General features: G+C 36.9%; 1 protein-coding gene across 1 annotated transcript; it reads left to right on the top strand.

Moving 5' to 3' along the window:
- Nucleotides 1–1863: 1863 nt before the first annotated feature.
- On the top strand, nt 1864–18056 carry LOC128643596 (ATPase PAAT-like). Its single transcript, XM_053696440.1, is given in 7 exon segments — nt 1864–1966; nt 2956–3098; nt 12760–13039; nt 14912–15118; nt 16941–17299; nt 17396–17481; nt 17484–18056. Coding segments are annotated over 6 exon segments (1275 nt in total). The 5' UTR covers nt 1864–1966; the 3' UTR covers nt 17684–18056.
- The last annotated feature ends 780 nt before the right edge of the window (nt 18057–18836 follow it).

An 18836-nucleotide genomic window follows, 5' to 3' on the forward strand; every position in this document is an offset into this window, starting at 1 on the left:
AAGATGCCAAGACTGTAAGTGACAAAAACGACAGTGCGAGAGTGACAAATATTAAAAAAAAAAAAAAAAAAACCCACTATATGTAGATGTTAGGATCCGGGTGTCACTTTTCCTGCAGATCCGCTTAGCTGTACAGAATATCACGTACATAAAAGGACATCAAACCGAACAGGTTTCTTTCATTATTAAGATAGGGTATACAATTTAAAACAACATTCAACAACATTCTAATTTAGTATTTTAATTATTTAATTTACTTCATTGTTCAGATATCCTTTGTTGAAGAAATATCAATGCACATGGGTGAGCCAATTACACAAGGCATCTATGTGCAACCACCAATCAGCTGCTACTAGGCCTATTTAGATATGCTTTTCAACAAAGGATATCAAGAGAATGAGGCATATTAGATAATAGAAGTAAATGGGAAAGTTGTTTAAAATTGCATGCTCTTTCTAAATAATGAAAGTTAAAAAGTGGGTTTCGTGTCCCTTTAACACATATACATATGTATATGTTTCTATACATATGTAATTGTGTGCCCTGCCCTTCTATTTTAACACCTTTGTACCTATATCAGAAATTGGTGAGAAGGCAGTGTAAGAGCAGAAAAGCGTAAGGCCGTGTCTCCTACCTTTGATTGTACTTCAGTATTGTGTCTGTTTTTTCTACAATTGTGAATAAACATTTATATTCACATCCAAGCTCACTTATTTCTGCTGGAGTGGAACTGTCCCCTGTATATTGTGTCTACAATAGGGATGAATATAGTTTTAATGAATAGATACCAGGTATATTAATAGACCTCTACAATGTCTCCTGGTGGCATTTCAGTGTGTGTTGTACATTATTAGATAATAGACTGAAGTAGCTGTAAAATAGTTGCAAAGATGTCCAAAAAGCCCTTTCGAGGACTTATCAAGTGCCTAGAGGAGTCAAATTTGAGTAAAATGACCTAAAAATGTGTTAAAACGTCACTTCTCAAACATTATGCTTTCAATAAATATAAAATATATAACCATAAAACAAATACATTTTCAAACTAGATAAAATGTATATTTTAGCAGCAAAATGTAAACTTACACCAACTCCACACCCAATTACATCACCCATCAACGTGTCCAGGAAATGTCTAAAACAAGGCGACCCTAATCACCTTTTATGTTTGTTTTTACTGGGCTGTAGAGTAATAATGACAGACATTATGGAAGGACCCGTCACAAAATATCACTTTAATTTTAGACCAGGTGTTCAAACTTGTCAGTATTTGGCTATTTAAAATGTATCAATAAATGGATAATTACTTTGCATCTAAGTAATTACAAATGGTTTATTATGCCGTAAGAGAAATCAGATAACGAAACAAATCTTTATCAGGGAGGGCCCAGATTAACATTCAGTGGTAACCCAGTAATTATAGAGCCTTTATAAGGGTAACAAGTATGAGCCTGAGAAGCAACTGTCATCCTTAATAACCAACCATCCCTACTGATAACCGTCCGACCCTAGTTTACCAACCATCCCCTACTGATAACCGTCCGACCCTAGTTTACCAACCATCCCCTACTGATAACCGTCCGACCCTAGTTTACCAACCATCCCCTACTGATAACCGTCCGACCCTAGTTTACCAACCATCCCCTACTGATAACCGTCCGACCCTAGTTTGTATCGTAAAACAGCCCCTACAATAATCACAAAGCAGGAACTCACAACCAGGCGCTGTCACTACTACTACGTACGTGACAACAACAAAAATACAGCGGAGGAGGGCCGACGCTCAAGAAAGCAGTTTATGGCATCACCATGGCAACGAGTCGCAGACTAGCGTTTTCCTTTTCCTGTGCTTTTTTCCCGGAAGTAGTCCGTTTGGTAATCTGTCCCCCTTTGAAGGCAGTGACATCTGTACCGCAGGAAGGGTTATAGGAGGGAAGGGGGAATTTGCGCTGACCCCGTTATCTTACAGGTGATTTTAAGCATTTTTATATCTCATATTAGCGATCACGATCTCACAGCTTTTTTATTGCGTCTGCTCTGTCCGTGCCTAGTATCCCCTGGCAGTGATTTGCATCTCCTGCTTGATTTCCCCTGGCACTACCCTCTTATCTGCTATCTAGTATACTTAGCAGCGTTGCCCTATCCTATCTGACCTTTCTCTGCATTGCTCCCAGTTATCTACCGCCTTGTATTCCCCGCCACTAACTGACATCTGTATTTCTTTTCTGGACTTTGACTGCCCTCTTTCGTCTTCTGTGTAACAATGTTATCCCTACAATATGTCCTCCTATGACTGACATCAAATAAAATGCCTGTCTAACTAGACTGCTTTCTCCTGTATGCCCAGTTTGGTACTCCCTGCTTCTCTTTTATGTTCTATATTGCTTGGTACCCCATGTCAGATACTACCCTCTCCTCTGATTTCTCTCTCCTTTTTGCCATTCAGTTGTACAAGCTGCTCTCTTCTGTAAACCAATACTAAATCCCGTTGACAGGCCGACCATGTCAATACTTATTGTCCTGCCAGTTTATGGCTACCCTGTCTAGTGTGTTGGACACTGACACTTCTCAGTTATTCTACCATGGGAATAACTGCACCACTGACCTTGGCATTTACTGCTCTAAACAATTATTTTGTAGCCTTTTTCTTTCAGTCCTTCATTCCCTGTTGTATTATTGTCACAGCAGCAGTAGTATTACTTCCTGGTCATATTGCTTCTTTACAGATATACTCTGTTTTTATATAATAGAAAATAGTCAGATAATTATGTTGCTAGTTGATTATACTACACATCTCTTTACAAGCCCTGTGTTAACTGTTGTATAATGTATTCAACATATATCCAATGTTTTTTCAGAATTCTATTTTTCATACTTTTCCTGCCCTGTTATTTTTCTTTCTGGAACTGTAACCACTTTGCAGACTAGTTGTTAATTCTTACACATTTTTTGTTGCAGATGTCAAGTTCCATGTCTTCTGGTGGGTGTCCACAGACCCCTGTAATTTGTACTAGCTCTTGGCTTTGTGACAATGAGTTAGAGTCCATATTGGATGTAGCCTACTCAGATACTGTTATTGGAAAGGATGACCATCCTATAAGGTGAGCTACAAAAATAGAATATAAAATAATGTATATCACAATCATGCTATAAAGGATGATCTATAATTTTTCTCCAAAGCACTAAGTATGTTTTTTTTTATGTCTTTGCTTTTGTGAAATTTTTTTTATTTTTTTTTTATTTATAATTTTTATATAAACATGCAGAGCATCTGAATATTGAAACAGTAGTCGTGTCTGAAGAACAAAACAATACAAAGACATTACATATTTCAAATGATATGATAAATATTTGCGTAAAAGCAGGAATATATAGTTACAGATATGGCACGGGCAAACCCCTTAAAGTATTTCCTAAAATATATCATTCCTGGGCCAATCCGTCAAACACCAATAAGCACAAAAAATAAATGATAAACATAAAAAGCAAAAGACGAGACAATACAAGACAAACATACGAATACACAAAAAGACAATAAAAAAAAAAAGGGATTCATAAAGCGAAAAGGAGGGGAGTCCCCCCCCCCGCAACCCCGACAGCCACCCTCGCTGACCTCATTAGCCATTATCCAGGATAGTACCGTGAATTTCCCTTCTCAAAACTGCATTTTGAATCCATAAAGAATTCTTGAAAGGCGAGATAAGTCTCCTTTGCAGCTCTATTGATTTTGAAAATATATAGTCGCACCACTTATTAAAAAAACGTTCAATCTCATTTTCCGACCCTGTTGGAATATCATACTGTTCCAGTATTAATTTATTATCTAACATATTTAGTAACGCCGCTAGCGCCGGTCTCTTCTTGGATTTCCAAGAAGAGAATATTACATTTCTAGCACACAGTATTATGAAATTAATAAAATCAATATTCTCACCCCTGTCATATTTTTTCAAAAAGACAATATCTACTATGTCCAGAACCACTTCATGCTTTAAAACTTTGGAGATCCAATATCTTACTTTACGCCAGAATTGATTTACCTTGGGACAAGCCCATATGCAGTGTATCAAATTCGCATTAGGAGCATTACACCGGTGGTATACATAAATTTGAGCCTTATTCCATCTGCCTAAATCAACTGGAGCAATATATACTCTGTTAATTAGCTTTATATGGGATTCCCTCCAAGAGAGTTGCGGGGTAGCTGCCCATGCTCTGGAAACACTTTTTTCTATTATCTTGATTCCTGTACTAGGGATATCAGTACACCATTTTTCACTCAAGCGTTCCATGGCCATATGTCCTTCTTTAAATAATGACAGATTATACCATTGGGATATAGAGGTTTTACCCTGAAGGAAAATACTCATGCCAGCATAAACTCTTTCCCAATTCTTGTGATAGTCAATTAAAGACTGAGCATTCAGGAAATGTCTTATTTGAAAGTAACCAAACATATCTCTATGAAATTTGTTAACTAGCTATAAAACATAATATTTTGAATTAAGTTATTTTAAAGGAAACAAACATTAAATTAACTGTTTAAAGGATTTAAAAAAACACAATTTTTTGTGTACATACCTGCTCTGTTTGTATTCCACTTGTATATTCTGCCTGCTTTTCTGCTTGCTTTGAGAAAAGTCACACTATTGGCTGCAGAAGTAAGTGGCTTCTATCAGGTTAAAGGGATATGACACCCAACATTTTTCTTTCATTATTCAGATACAGTATTGCAATTTTAAACAACGTTGTAATTTACTTATATTAACACATTTTTCTTTGTTATCTTAGTATGTTTTGTTGAAAAGCAGGGATGTAGGCTTAGTACCCATTTCTGGAGCACTATATGGCAGCAGTTTTGCAGGAATATTATCCATTTGCAAGAGCACTAGATGGCAGCCCCATTTCCTGCAATATAGTGCTTCAGATGCTACCTAGGTATCTCTTCAACATGGAATATCATAGGAACGAAGCAAATTTTATAATAGAAGTAAATTGGAAACTTTAAAAAAAAAATGATGTGCTCTGTCTGAATTATTTTGGGTTTCATATCCCTTTTTAATGTTTTTATGGAATGATTTTTGATTTTGAAATGATGAAACAATAATTGCACTGTTAAACAAAGACAAATCTAATGAAAAGTGTTTTTTTTTCACATAGGTTAATGGCAAATTTGTTAAGTTATTCACATGATTTTCATCGTACAGCTGATGGAAAGTGATAGGAGAAGTCTTAGTATACTGTACCTAGTAATAATCATTAGTTTAAAGGGCCATAAATCCCTCAATTTCTTTCCTGATTCAGATAAAGTGTTACATTTGAAAAAAACTTTACTTCTACTATCAAATTTGTTTTGTTCTTTTTGTATTCTTTGTTGAATAGCAGGTAGAAAGGTTTAGGAGAGTGCACGTGACTAGAGCAATATGACATCAGTTTTATAACTGTTATAAATTTGAAAGAGCACTAGGTAACAGCGTGTTTCCTGCCATGTAGTCCTCCAGAAATGTGCACACTACCTACCAAGGTATCTCTTCAACAAAGAATACTATAAGAACAAAGTAAATTTGATAATAGAAGTACATTTGAAAGTTGTTGGTTTTTTTATGCAAAGTGTTGTTGCATTGTCTTTGTACTATGCATTTTTTTTAAATTAAGTAATTCCACTGTATTTAATTGGCTTTTAAATATCTGTTATATGTCCTAGAGGTAGCGCTTAAAGCACGGACTAAAATGTAAAGTAATGTCGGCAATAGATAAAATTAGGTCAAATTTATAATAATAATATATTTATTGTGGCAGATAATATAAAAAACATAGGCTAATTAAAGGGACAGTCTACACCCGTATTAACCGTCGCTTATACTTTCTATTTAGTGCTGATAGTTTTAACTCACCTGCTCTACCCTTCATATTTTGAATCACACACCGACATCTCCGAAAATCAAAGTTTATTTGCACTCGTTATAAATGGCCGCCAAACTCCGCCCATTCACTTCTCCTTCTACCTTTTTCTCCCCTTCTCTATCAAATTCATACTCGTGCACGGTCAGTCACCTACGTCACATGTGTGTAAATACGCATGCTCCAATATACACAAGTGACGTGAATGCAGTCCGTCTGTGCTGCTCGTTTCAAATTCCCCACATTGGGCGCGATCCGATATGCAGCGTTTGCGGCGCAAGCAGCGAGGGAACCCCCGCTGCCCGCAGTTTCAGCTCGCAACTCGAGCTATCCTATATACGGCGCCGTCAGATGCTAAAGTGCCGTAAGTCTGATAAAGCAGCGATGTCCAGAAATCTGCGTAAGTACAAATTTCTGGAGTCGCCATTGACTTACGGCACTGTAAAAACTGCCGGCGCCTACAAAACCTGACTAAAGTATGAAATCACCCGCACTGTCTAACACGCCTCCCAAACATAGCCCGACACGTCTAACCCTCTATCCGCTATCCCCCCTCACTATCCTAACAATAAAAAAAGTTATTAACCCCTAAACCGCCGCTCCAGGACCCCGCCGCCAGCTATATTAAATCTATAACCCCCTAATGTGAGCCCATACACCGCCGCCATCTATTTTAAAATTATTAACCCCTAATTTAATCCCCCTACACCGCCGCCACCTAAATTAAATGATTTAACCCCTAATCTAATCCCCCTACCCTGCCGCCAGCTATATTAAATTATTCAACCCCTAAAATACTAAACTATCTCTATCACTAAACCTAAGTCTAACCCTACAAATAGCCCTGAAAAGGGCTTTTTGCGTGGCATTACCCCAAAGTAAACTGCTCTATTGCCAGCCCTTAAAATGGCTTTTTGCGGGGCATGCCTCCAAGAAAACTGCTCTTTTACCAGCCCTTAAAAGGACTTTTGGCGGGGCTTTGTCACAAAGTAAACTGCTCTTTTGCATCTAATCTAAATCCCCCTACACCGCAGCCACCTATAATAAATGTATTAACCCCTAATCTAATCCCCCTACACCGCCGCCAGCTATATTAACTATATTAACCCTAATTATATTAGGGTTAATATAGTTATTATATATATTAACTATATTAACCCTAATTATATTAGGGTTAATATAGTTATTATATATATATATATATATATATATATATATATATATATATATATATATATATATATATATATATATATATATAAGTATAATAACCCTATCTAACTCTAACACCCCTAACTAAACTCTTATTAAAATAAATCTAATATTAATATTATTAATTAAAATATTCCTATTTAAATCTAAATACTTACCTATAAAATAAACCCTAAGATAGCTACAATGTAATTAATAATTACATTGTAGCTATTTTAGGGTTTATATTTATTTTACTGGTAACTTGGTATTTATTTTAACTAGGTACAATAGCTATTAAATAGTTAATAACTATTTAATAGCTACCTAGTTAAAATAATTACCAATTTACCTGTAAAATAAATCCTAACCTAAGTTACAAATACTCCTACACTATCAATAAATTAAATAAACTACAAATATCTAAACTAAAATACAATTAAATAAACTAAACTAAATTACAAAAAATAAAAAAAGATTACAAGATTTTTAAGCTAATTACACCTATTCTAAGCCCCCTAATAAAATAATAAAGCCCCCAAAATAAAAAAAATTCCCTGCCCTATTCCAAATTTAAAAAGTTCAAAGCTCTTTTACCTTTCCAGCCCTTAAAAGGGCCTTTTGCGGGGCATGCCCCAAAGAAAACTGCTCTTTTGCCTGAAAAAAAAATACACAATACCACCCCCTAACATTACAACCCACCACCCACATACCCCTAATCTAACCCAAACCCCCCTTAAATAAACCTAACACTACCCCCCTGAAGATCTCCCTACCTTGTATTCACCCAGCTGGGCAGAACTCTTCATCCGATCTGGGCGATGTCTTCAATCAAGCAGCAGAGAGTCCTCTTCCAGCCGGTGATGTCTTCCAGCAAAGCGGCATCTTCAATCTTCTTTCTTCGCTCCTCCGCCGCGGAGCATCCATCCGGCATGACGACTTCCCGACGAATGAGGTTCCTTTAAATGACGTCATCCAAGATGGCGTCCGTCGAATTCCGATTGGCTGATGGGATTCTATCAGCCAATCGGAATTAAGGTAGAAAAATCTGATTGGCTGGTTCAATCCGATTGGCTGATCCAATCAGCCAATCAGATTGAGCTTGAATCTGATTGGCTGATTCAATCAGCCAATCAGATTTTTCTACCTTAATTCCGATTGGCTGATAGAATCCCATCAGCCAATCGGAATTTGACGGACGCCATCTTGGATGACGTCCTTTAAATGAACCTCATTCGTCGGGAAGTCTTCGTGCCGGATGGATGCTCCGCGGCGGAGGAGCGAAGAAAGAAGACTGAAGATGCCGCTTTGCTGGAAGACATCACCGGCTGGAAGAAGACTCTCTGCCGCTTGCTTGAAGACATCGCCGGATGGAAGAAGACTCTCTGCAGCTTGATTGAAGACATCGCCCGGATCGGATGAAGAGTTCTGCCCGGCTGGGTGAATACAAGGTAGGGAGATCTTCAGGGGGGTAGTGTTAGGTTTATTTAAGGGGCGTTTGGGTTAGATTAGGGGTATGTGGGTGGTGGGTTGTAATGTTGGGGGGTGGTATTGTGTTTTTTTTTTCAGGCAAAAGAGCAGTTTTCTTTGGGGCATGCCCCGCAAAAGGCCCTTTTAAGGGCTGGTAAGGTAAAAGAGCTTTGAACTTTTTTAATTTAGAATAGGGCAGGGAAATTTTTTTATTTTGGGGGCTTTATTATTTTATTAGGGGGCTTAGAATAGATGTAATTAGCTTAAAAATCTTGTAATCTTTTTTTTATTTTTTGTAATTTAGTGTTTTTTTTGTAATTTAGTTTATTTAATTTAATTGTATTTTAGTTTAGATATTTGTAATTTATTTATTTATAGTGTAGATGTATTTGTAACTTAGGTTAGGATTTATTTTACAGGTAAATTGGTAATTATTTTAACTAGGTAGCTATTAAATAGTTATTAACTATTTAATAGCTATTGTACCTAGTTAAAATAAATACCAAGTGGGGGGGCGGAGCCAACTACCTAAATGGCCGGTCGCATGTTGTAAGAGCTCTGACTCTAAATTTTGAACTTTGGAGTTATACCATGATCTAAGGTGTGATTTTACTGCAAGACAGGGATCATCTACATGTTTTATCCATAACGCTTCTTGCTAATCAAGCCTGGGCGCCTACATACTTAATTTAACCCTGACTTAAGCCTTGCAGTGTGGCCCAGAAGATACTGTCTGATGGCGCAGGTGTTGAAAATTTTGCAGCGGTGCCGGTGAAGCTGGCAGTTTATTTGAGTCGCATAACAGCTTTTAAATGTACCCAGCTTATTGAACTGGTCTGTTGAGACAGCCTCAGAAGCCATATCATTAGCAGCACTGCTGGTCTCCCTGCAGGAAAAAAGAAGGCATGTAAAATCTGTATATCCAAGATGGCGGCGGCCGCGGATTGGGAGGTAATAGCTCTGAGCTACATCGAGGCCTCCTACCGGTTTCTAGAAACTCAGCTGTCCAGGATCTCTGCTAAACCAACCTCTGCGTATGTTACCCCTACTCTGGTGGGTCCTGGACAGGAAATATTTAAATCGAGAGGCGGCTTGTTTAACGCAGATGCCGATACTAATGACTCCAGGGCGGAGGCTCCGCTTTATAATATTGAGCCGCATCAGAAGACTCAGGTCCGAAGATGGAAGAATGTGAGTTGCCGCGGGCCCTGCCTACCGCTTGCTTTCGCACCATCTCTGATAGCCGAGAAAGAGTTAGCTATTACTTCACAGGCGACAAGACAACCAGCTGCCGCCGGCAAAGAGATTTTGTCTTCCAATTCATGGCGCTTCAAGATTTACAAGCTGGTGAGGATCAGTCAAGGACTACAGCATCATAAATGTAACAGACCATTAGTGCACTGTACTTTTCCCAATAGCTTTCCCACATCTAGTATTATTAACATTGCAAACAGGACCGATGGTGTGGGTTAGTGGACATGGCTATACCTTATAATGGCGGCCCGGCTTGCAGTTTCTGGAGCTGAGCAGCTGTTCATATATTGCAGCTGCGGGGACTTGCATCTCTGCTTTCGCCCCTTAAGCCCTCAGGAGCTGACCCATAGTATAACACCATTTCCTTGTGGTTTCAAGATGTCTTAAAAGATTATTGCTATAAGTTTACAGGACTGCTCTCCCTTTTCACTGGCTAGACATGAATATAATGTTTGGCAGTGGGTTTATATATCCTGGTCGTTATTGTAATCTATAAATATGCTTTGCTCTGTTATCACACTCGCTAATTAAGTTATTCTATGTGATGCAAACAATATTTGTAAACGCTAGTGACAGATAGGGATGAGAAGGCTTTTCTAACACAGGGTCCAACACCTTTTCCATATAGTGCAGTTTTATGTCTCAGGTGCCCACAGCGTATCTGCGCCTATGAGGATACTGATGGCAATTAAATGTAATATTATCCCAATGCACTCCCGTGTATATTTTAGTACCACTAGTTTTCCACCCCTTCTAGCTAAACAGAATTTAAACATTTTTACATTCTTTATATATGCTTAGTCTAGATTGAGTCTGTTTACATGACATCTTGCTGCCAGCGGCCGGGGCAGCGTGATGCCTATATGGTACAAATAAATAGTCTCATAGCATAGTTTTGAACATAGTTTCACACCATAATGTAAATTGCTGTATGTAGTTATTGCTCTTATCCTCTGTTTCATGTTAAAGTTATGTACATGTTTTCAGTATTCTGCCTACAATTGTTGTATAAAAGTGACTAATCCAGTGGTCTCACTGCCAATCTTGTTTGGGAGTACAAGCGGAGGCGCTGCAACTGTATCACTTCCTAATATCTACCTTACAGGAGGACCTTCAGTACTCCAGGATGACCTGTTTCCTAACGCAGGCTGGACCTGCGATTGTAATTAGATGTACAATTTCTCATCCCTATATTTAGCTCTAGTTATGCATCCTCCCTGCTACCCATACAATATTGGACCCTCAGGTTTTAGCGAACTGAATATAACCTGCACTCATATTCAATAAGTCTACCGTATAGATGTAATGCTTAGCTCTATTGCAATTTGCTTATTCTAAGTCAGGATACAATGGCTTTTCTCACCCTTTTTTTTAGCATTGTGCGATTAACTGTTATGTCTCACTTAATACTTAACCTCCCACCTCCTCCCCGCCCTCATATAAATATACCCCCCCCTTTTTTTCTTGGGGAGGGATAACTACGCGGTCTCTCTTACCTATACCGCAACCTAAATATCCTATCATACTCAGTCTCCATACTATATCAACCTCCTTCATTAGAAGGACTAACTATGTGGTTTTTCCCATTTGCTACATAACATTTTTCTTTTCCATTATTACTAGCCTTATTACAGTCTCTAAGCCCATATAAACATTTGCATATTTCATACCTTATCTATATGCTAGAAGAGAATCCCTTTTGTACAGCATTTCCCATCCTATAGGGCCCAAGGCCCCCTGGTTACTACCATGTTATTACTACTTATATTTAGAGAAAAAGTTAGAAAGAGGTTCTCCATTTGGGGTCCTTGAGTGACCCTGTCGCATCACTGCCTACCTACTTTATACTATGTGGACAGTGCATTTAATACGTACTTTGTCGTATTTTTTTTTTTTTTTTTTTGTACTGTATTTCTGAGCGATTTCTTTAGGCAGTGTACACTGTGTTATGTATTTTCCTTGTTATTACGTGTTAACATTTACTGTTTGTATACATGAAAAAGAACCTCAATAAAAATGTATTTAAAAAAAAATAAAAAAATAAAATATAAATAATAGGATACCAAACCAGCGCAAAATTCAGCGTCGCCGGCATTTGCGGGCGACGCTGCATATCGGATCGGGCCCCAGAGCGGTAAAAAAATAAAGCTAAACTTTGGTTCCGAATACTTGGTTCCCACTGACATTGCGCATGCGCGAAACAATTAATGCGCGCTACAGGGTTTTGATCGGTGAGCAATTTTCTATTGGACTATTGAAAATAAGAGAATGGGTGACGTATTGGGTGGGCGGATCGGAGCGGCCATATCTAACGGTCATATTATAACTTTTCATTGAGCATAACTCGGGATGTGTACAAGACTCGATACAGTTGCAGGGGTGAGCAAAATACATTGTGACATTATCTAACAGATGGATTGCGGTTGTTCTAAGTGTAGACTGTCCCTTTAATAAGGGTCGTATCGCTGTAGCAAATAAAATCACTTCTGCAAAATGCAAATGATGGCATAAAAAATTATTCAAAATATCGTCAAGAATATAATATTTCTAAAAACAATTATTCTCACACTGGTGTGTTTAGACCATCTGATATGCCTAGGTGAGTATGCGCAAAAAGAAAAATGTCCACCGAACAACAAACACAGAGCAGGAATTTAAATAGTCAATTAATGCATTTCAGCTGTTCTCGGTTATTTTAACGGTTGATACAGTGTACCTTGCACCTCAAACCGAGGTGTATAAGTAAATGTTACAATGTTGCTCGTCACGGCGGTCCTGTCCGCGTCTAGAAGGAGAAATGGTTGCGATTCCTGTCGGTATGCCGAGAGGAGCTACATCTGAATCATGAAAGAAAAATGTTGCGTTTCATGTCCCTTTAAGTAAGATAATACTATATTTCCCAGATATAGCAGTCTAATTTTTTGTATTGCATTGTTTTGCTTTCAGGGACAGGGGTGCACTTTTAACACCAACACAACCTTCAGAAGCTGGCAGCCCCTGCACATTGTCATTGAGTTGTGTTTTACAAAAAAAAGATCGGATACTGAGTCTTAGTATCTACAGCCAAGCAAGAACTATTGAAGTTTACAGTGTGGTGGGGCAGGATGAGGAGTATTTGGGTACTAGCAGGGGAGAAAGGTTTTCTATATGCGAGAAGGATATTTCTGTTACATTGTACAAAACATGTCTCAAGTTGGAAACTCCAGTACTATCATGCAAAATTAAGGTGAGCGTTTTCATTATAAAGTTTACTGCTTTCATGTGTTAAAGGAACAGTCTAGTCAAAATTAAACTTTCATGATTCTGATAGGGCATGCAATTTTAAACAAAATTCTAATTTACTTTTATCATCAAATTTGCTTTGCTCTCTTGGTATTCTTTGTGGAAAGCTAAACCTAGGTAGGCTCATATGCTAATTTCTAAGCCGTTGAAATGCCTCTTATCTCAGTGCATTTTAACAGTTTTTGACAGTTAGACACTGCTAGTTCATGTGTTTAATTTAGATAACATTGTGCTCACTCCCATGGAGTTATTTAAGAGTCAACACTGGCTAAAATGCAAGTCTGTCAAAAGAACTGTGATAGGGGGGCAGTCTGCAGAGGTTTTTGATACAAGGTAATCACAGAGATAAAAAGTATATTAATATAACTTTGTTGGTATTCAAAACAGGGGAATGGGTAATATAGGGATAATCAATCTTTTTAAACAATTACAATTCTGGAGTAGACGGTTCCTTTTTTTATCTTGCTTGATGTCACTTGTATGTTGCTTTCAGAAAGTCAAAGACAACACAGAACTGTGTTGAGAAAAAGATAATATAATTGAAATGGACATTGAACCCTCATAAATCATAATATGTATTCAAGTCAACAGGCTGCATTTACTTGAAAATAGTTTATTAAATAGACATTTCTTTGCATTTTAAAGATAGTGTTCCAAAATATATATTTTTTATGGATCTGTGCTGAATACAAATACATTTATTTTGCACTGTTACTTTCAATATGATCTATTTAAAACCACTTTAATTTATGTTTTGTGTGCAAAAATATGTTAATGTTTGAGTGTGGCTTTTTAATATGTGCTATATAATTGCTAATTATAAAATAAAAATGAGTGTCAGTATAATATAACGTGGCTTCCATCCAGTTTGACATTTAATGACCACCCCTTGATATAAACATTTTGAGCACTCTTGATCTGATGCATTAAACTGAGCACTTCACAGTGCACAAGTGATTGCTTCAAAGTGTTGGCTTAAAGGGACAATTTCATACACCTCCCTCTAGTTATGGGTGTTGCCATTTTGGAACCTAGGTTTCGCTGCAGCTATCTGAAGGAGAGTTGCTGCACGTGTGCAAACAGGTCAACCCTGGAATATAGTGAAAGCCAAACGTCAACATTATGGCAGCCATGACTAGATTGAGGCAGGGAATAACCTCAATACTATGCGTATACAATATATTTATTGTATAATGCCCCTTTAACATTGATACTATTCTCAGAGTGATATAAGTGTTTATTGCTGTACAAATCTTACATTTTGTTTATTTTATCAGAATTCCATCCACTAAACTGCACTGTTTTTGTTTTAATCTGCAGCGGTGTTATTCCTTTGTGTGGATATTTTCAGTTGTGTCAAATATTTTGAGATAAAGAGCAGTTCAGATTTTTTTTCCTGGCTTGCAGGGCTGGTGAACACATTTTAGAACTTCCATTAATTAAAACAAGAACACCTCTTGCTATATATATATATATATATATATATATATATATATATATATATATATATATATATATATATATATATATATATATATATAATCATTTTAAATGAGCAAGATAAGTGCTACAAACCTATGTATATTTACAGCCCCTGAAACATATAAATTGGACCCACACAAAGTGCAGTGAAGAGGAGAACTTGTGTGTGTTGCAGATGAGGAAGTGTAGCGGAGTAGTGCAATCTGGGGAGTGTGGGGACCAGATTGAAAGCACTAGACGTTATAGCCCTATGCCTAAAGTTGGATATTCACATTTATCTTTGTTTTGATTTCCTCTCATGCATATCCTATGGTTTGTTTTTTATGTTAATCAGCTTCTCTCCCTTGGTGGGAAAAATTCTGTCTTCTTGAGCAAGATTTCCGTGCAGGTGACACTAGTCCACGAAAGGGCTCCCCAGCCTTCCCCAATGCTGAACTCTTCTATTAATATGGATCGAGTGCAGAGTATAATGGACAGCATGGGCGGCAAACTTTCACCTGGTGCAGAACAGCTGATGAGTATGGTGCGCTCTCAGCAGAAGGTGAGTGTAATTAACTTGATTGTAACACACCTGCATGTTCCATAGGGATTTAAAGAGAGATACAGGTTACAACAGGGTTATAGTTTTGGGACTAGTATGGACATGAGCCAAGGTTCACTGAGGAAACTGCTGGGCATGAATTAGGGAGAGGCAGGAATGATCAAAATCAGTCTTATTATAGCCCTTGTGACTTTAAGGGGCTATTGGATACATTGTAAGGTATAAGGAAAAAAATAAGATTAGTTACCAATCAGTGGTCTGGATTCCAATCCATCTGAATGGTCTTTCCAGTATATTAAAGGGTCGTTAAACACTTTGAGATGGTAATATCGAATGATAAACTGTATATATAAAAAATATCTCTGCAATATTCTTGCATCATATATTTTGTCCCCTTTTACTGTAATTCCATTTTGAAATTGCAAGCTTTTAAGTTCCTGTTAGAAATGAAAGTGCAGAACACATCAGAGAAAGAAACCTAAGTTACAAGATGGCAGCTCCCATTGCTTTATAGACCCTAAAAGTTTATACTTATTTTGTCAATATTTAAACATGTAATGCAACTTTAAGAAAATAAATCTACATTTTATTATTAGATTAATCTTTTCTTTAAATGCATCTTTCTATCTAGCATTTATTTATTGTTTACTGTCCCTTTAAATGGTTTACCACAGAGTCTAAACTAATGCAATTTATTTGCCAACCCCACAATAACCCATATCGCTAAACTTTTTCTAATCCACTTGACCCAGTAAGCAGCCCCTATTACTTGCTTTTTATCACAGGATTTACATAACAACTTGTTGAAAACATTTTGCATCTGATTCTTGACCATTTGCGTAGTTTTTTGTTAAGGTTGTTGCAGATGCTCATTTCACGCTTATATCTCTTTATTTAGTAAAACGTGAAATAAAAATAAAGCTCAAATCACATTTTTAAACTTTGGAACATGAACCCTATTTAAATATAATAATGTAACTGTCCATTTATGATTGCATTCATGTATTTGGGGGATACAATTGTAATTATAAAATTAATGAACACTACATGAAATTATGTATTGCACAAGTCCTGAATTAACTTTCTGGGTTAAATGAAAGAAATGCATTCAAATATATTAGGTATTCCTCATCCGTATCAAATTAATTGAGAGAACCCATTTGCAAGTCTTATGTTTTAATTTCTTTTTTTGTGTGTGTTTTACTGCTCTGGAGCAAAAAAAAATTTACGTAAACCCCTAAATACTGGAAAAAAAAAATTCCTTATCGATTCCGGGATTTCTGTCTAACTGTTTGGAATAACTTATATATAAAACTCAACAAAAACACCCGAGCATTTTTTTTTTTTTTTTTACTGATGTTTGTCAAAAAAGATTAAATAAATGATTAAAAGGACAGTATTCACCAATTTTGCATGTAATAGACGCTACTATCAAGAATAATATACACAGATACTGATATAAAAATCCAGTATAAAACCGTTTAAAAACTCACTTAGAAGCTTCCAGTTTAGCTCTGTTTAAAAGGTTACTGGAACACCCACTGCAAGTGGGAAATATCAGACACTCCCCCTCCCCCCTCCTTTACATATGAAAAGACCCTTTACACAAACAGAAGCAAGCTGGAGTAGGTATTCTCCTAAAACTTTGGGGCTTGATTAGGAATCTTAAAATCAGAGCAATGCTATTTAAAAATAAGCAAAACTATCAATTTAAAAAAAAACTAAAACTTTATGAGCTATATAAATATATCAGATACAAAACATGTATGCAAAGAAAAAACGAGTGTATAATGTCCCTTTAATTTGTGTTTTCCCTCTTTAGCATCAGGCTCCCTTTGGAGCTCATTTACTGCAGCTTTTTGGAGGGCTTGATCGAGCGGTTGACCGTGAGCTGCAGAAAGAGAGGGTTCCAGACATGACCACCAAAGCTCTTGATATTGCTGATGGAACTTCGCAAAGTCAGATACAATTAAATTCTAGTGCATCCCCTCAAAATCATGGCACCCCAGACTGTGACCTGAAGACCGTGTTTTCTTCATTCTTGCACAAGCAAATGAATACCATGGCTTATGCACCAAATCACAACTCCTTACCTCAGCTGCTACAGAATCTGCATTTAGAAAAGGACTTTCCTCTGAGAAAGGAAAGAGAAAATGGCGCAGAGTCTTATCAGACATCAAGGTGAGACACACAGTGACCTAATGTTTAAACACACACACTTATAATTTAGTGCAGTGTTTATCAAGGTATTAACTAGTTCTGTATTTCATTTTGCAGGGAGGAAAATATGGTTGGCACATTGGAGAAGCTCCTGTCTGTACACATGGAACGTATGGAGAGGACTCTTATGGATCACATTGATCAGAAATGAAAAGTCTCCAGGATCATCTTGATTCACGACTGAATTTTATTATAAATGCCATACATAGCAGTTCCTCTGGGTCTTTATCTTTAACCACTGCGGAGAATCTTACCAATAAGCTTTCTGACCATAAAGGGGAGGAACATCCTTACTGTAATGGACTTCCCAGCAACTGCTTCTCTGATCTGACTACTTTATCCTAAAAAGATGTTTACATTTTCTTCTGCTTCCGGTGACTTACGGAGGTGACATCAGACTTGGAGCAACTACTTTCTTCTGTCTTTCGTTTTTCCTCTCCTCATGTTCTGAACTTCAGCATTGGAAGGTATCACCACAGTTCTGTGTATAATAAAATGTGCTGCCCAGGGTTATTATACGGCTAAACAAAGTGCTCTAGATCAGCTGAGCACTTTATCTCAGTTATCAGTAAAGGTTAAAAAGCATTGGTTAAAGGGATACAAAACCCAATTTTCTTTCTTTCATGATTCAGATAGAGCAGGCAATTTTAAGCAACTTTGTCATTTACTCCTATTATCAAATTTTCTTCATTCTCTTGCTATCTTTATTTAAAAAGCAGGAATGTAAAGCGTAGGAGATAGCAAGATAATGAAGAAAGTTTGATAATAGGAGTAAATGAGAAAGTTGCTTAAAATTGCTTGCTCTATCTGAATCATTAAAGATAAATTTAGGTTTCGTATCCCTTTAAGCGACCCACATCCGGGAAGTCCTCTGCTGTTTACACTATTGACAGGACCTAACATGCCAAGTGTGATATTACACTATAGTTAATCTGAAGTATACAGCTCAGTGCAGCTGAATTATTTTAGTCATATTAGTCTGTCATTGTTCACTTTTTTGGGGGATATTTTTCAAGCACTACAGGCCATCAATGTGGATAGTATTAACCAAGATAAGAAATGTGAATTTAAAAAAAAATATTCAATTTTAAAACTAATTCTATATTAAGAAATAGCTTCTTATTTTAAAACAAAATGTGTATTTGGTGTTTTAGGGCTAAAAGAATGTTTTCAAATAAATTCTATGATGATGGATATTTACCTTCGGTATTGCATCAGCTGTAGACCACTGAAGAATTTAAAGCCTAATTAATTTGCATTTAAAGGAACAGTCTAATAAACAAATGTTTATTATTTAAAAAGATAGACAATCCCTTTATTACCCATTCTCCAGTTTTGCATAACCAACACAGTTATATTAATATACTTTTTACCTCTGTGATTACCTTGTATCTAAGCCTCTTCTGACAGCCTCCTTATCACATGGCTATTTATTTATTATCTATTGACTTGCATTTTAGCCAATTAGTTCAGTGTCAGCCACAACTCCACAGGCGTG

The sequence above is a fragment of the Bombina bombina genome, unplaced genomic scaffold, assembly GCF_027579735.1.
Source record: "Bombina bombina isolate aBomBom1 unplaced genomic scaffold, aBomBom1.pri scaffold_990, whole genome shotgun sequence".
Classification (NCBI taxonomy): Eukaryota; Metazoa; Chordata; class Amphibia; order Anura; family Bombinatoridae; genus Bombina; species Bombina bombina.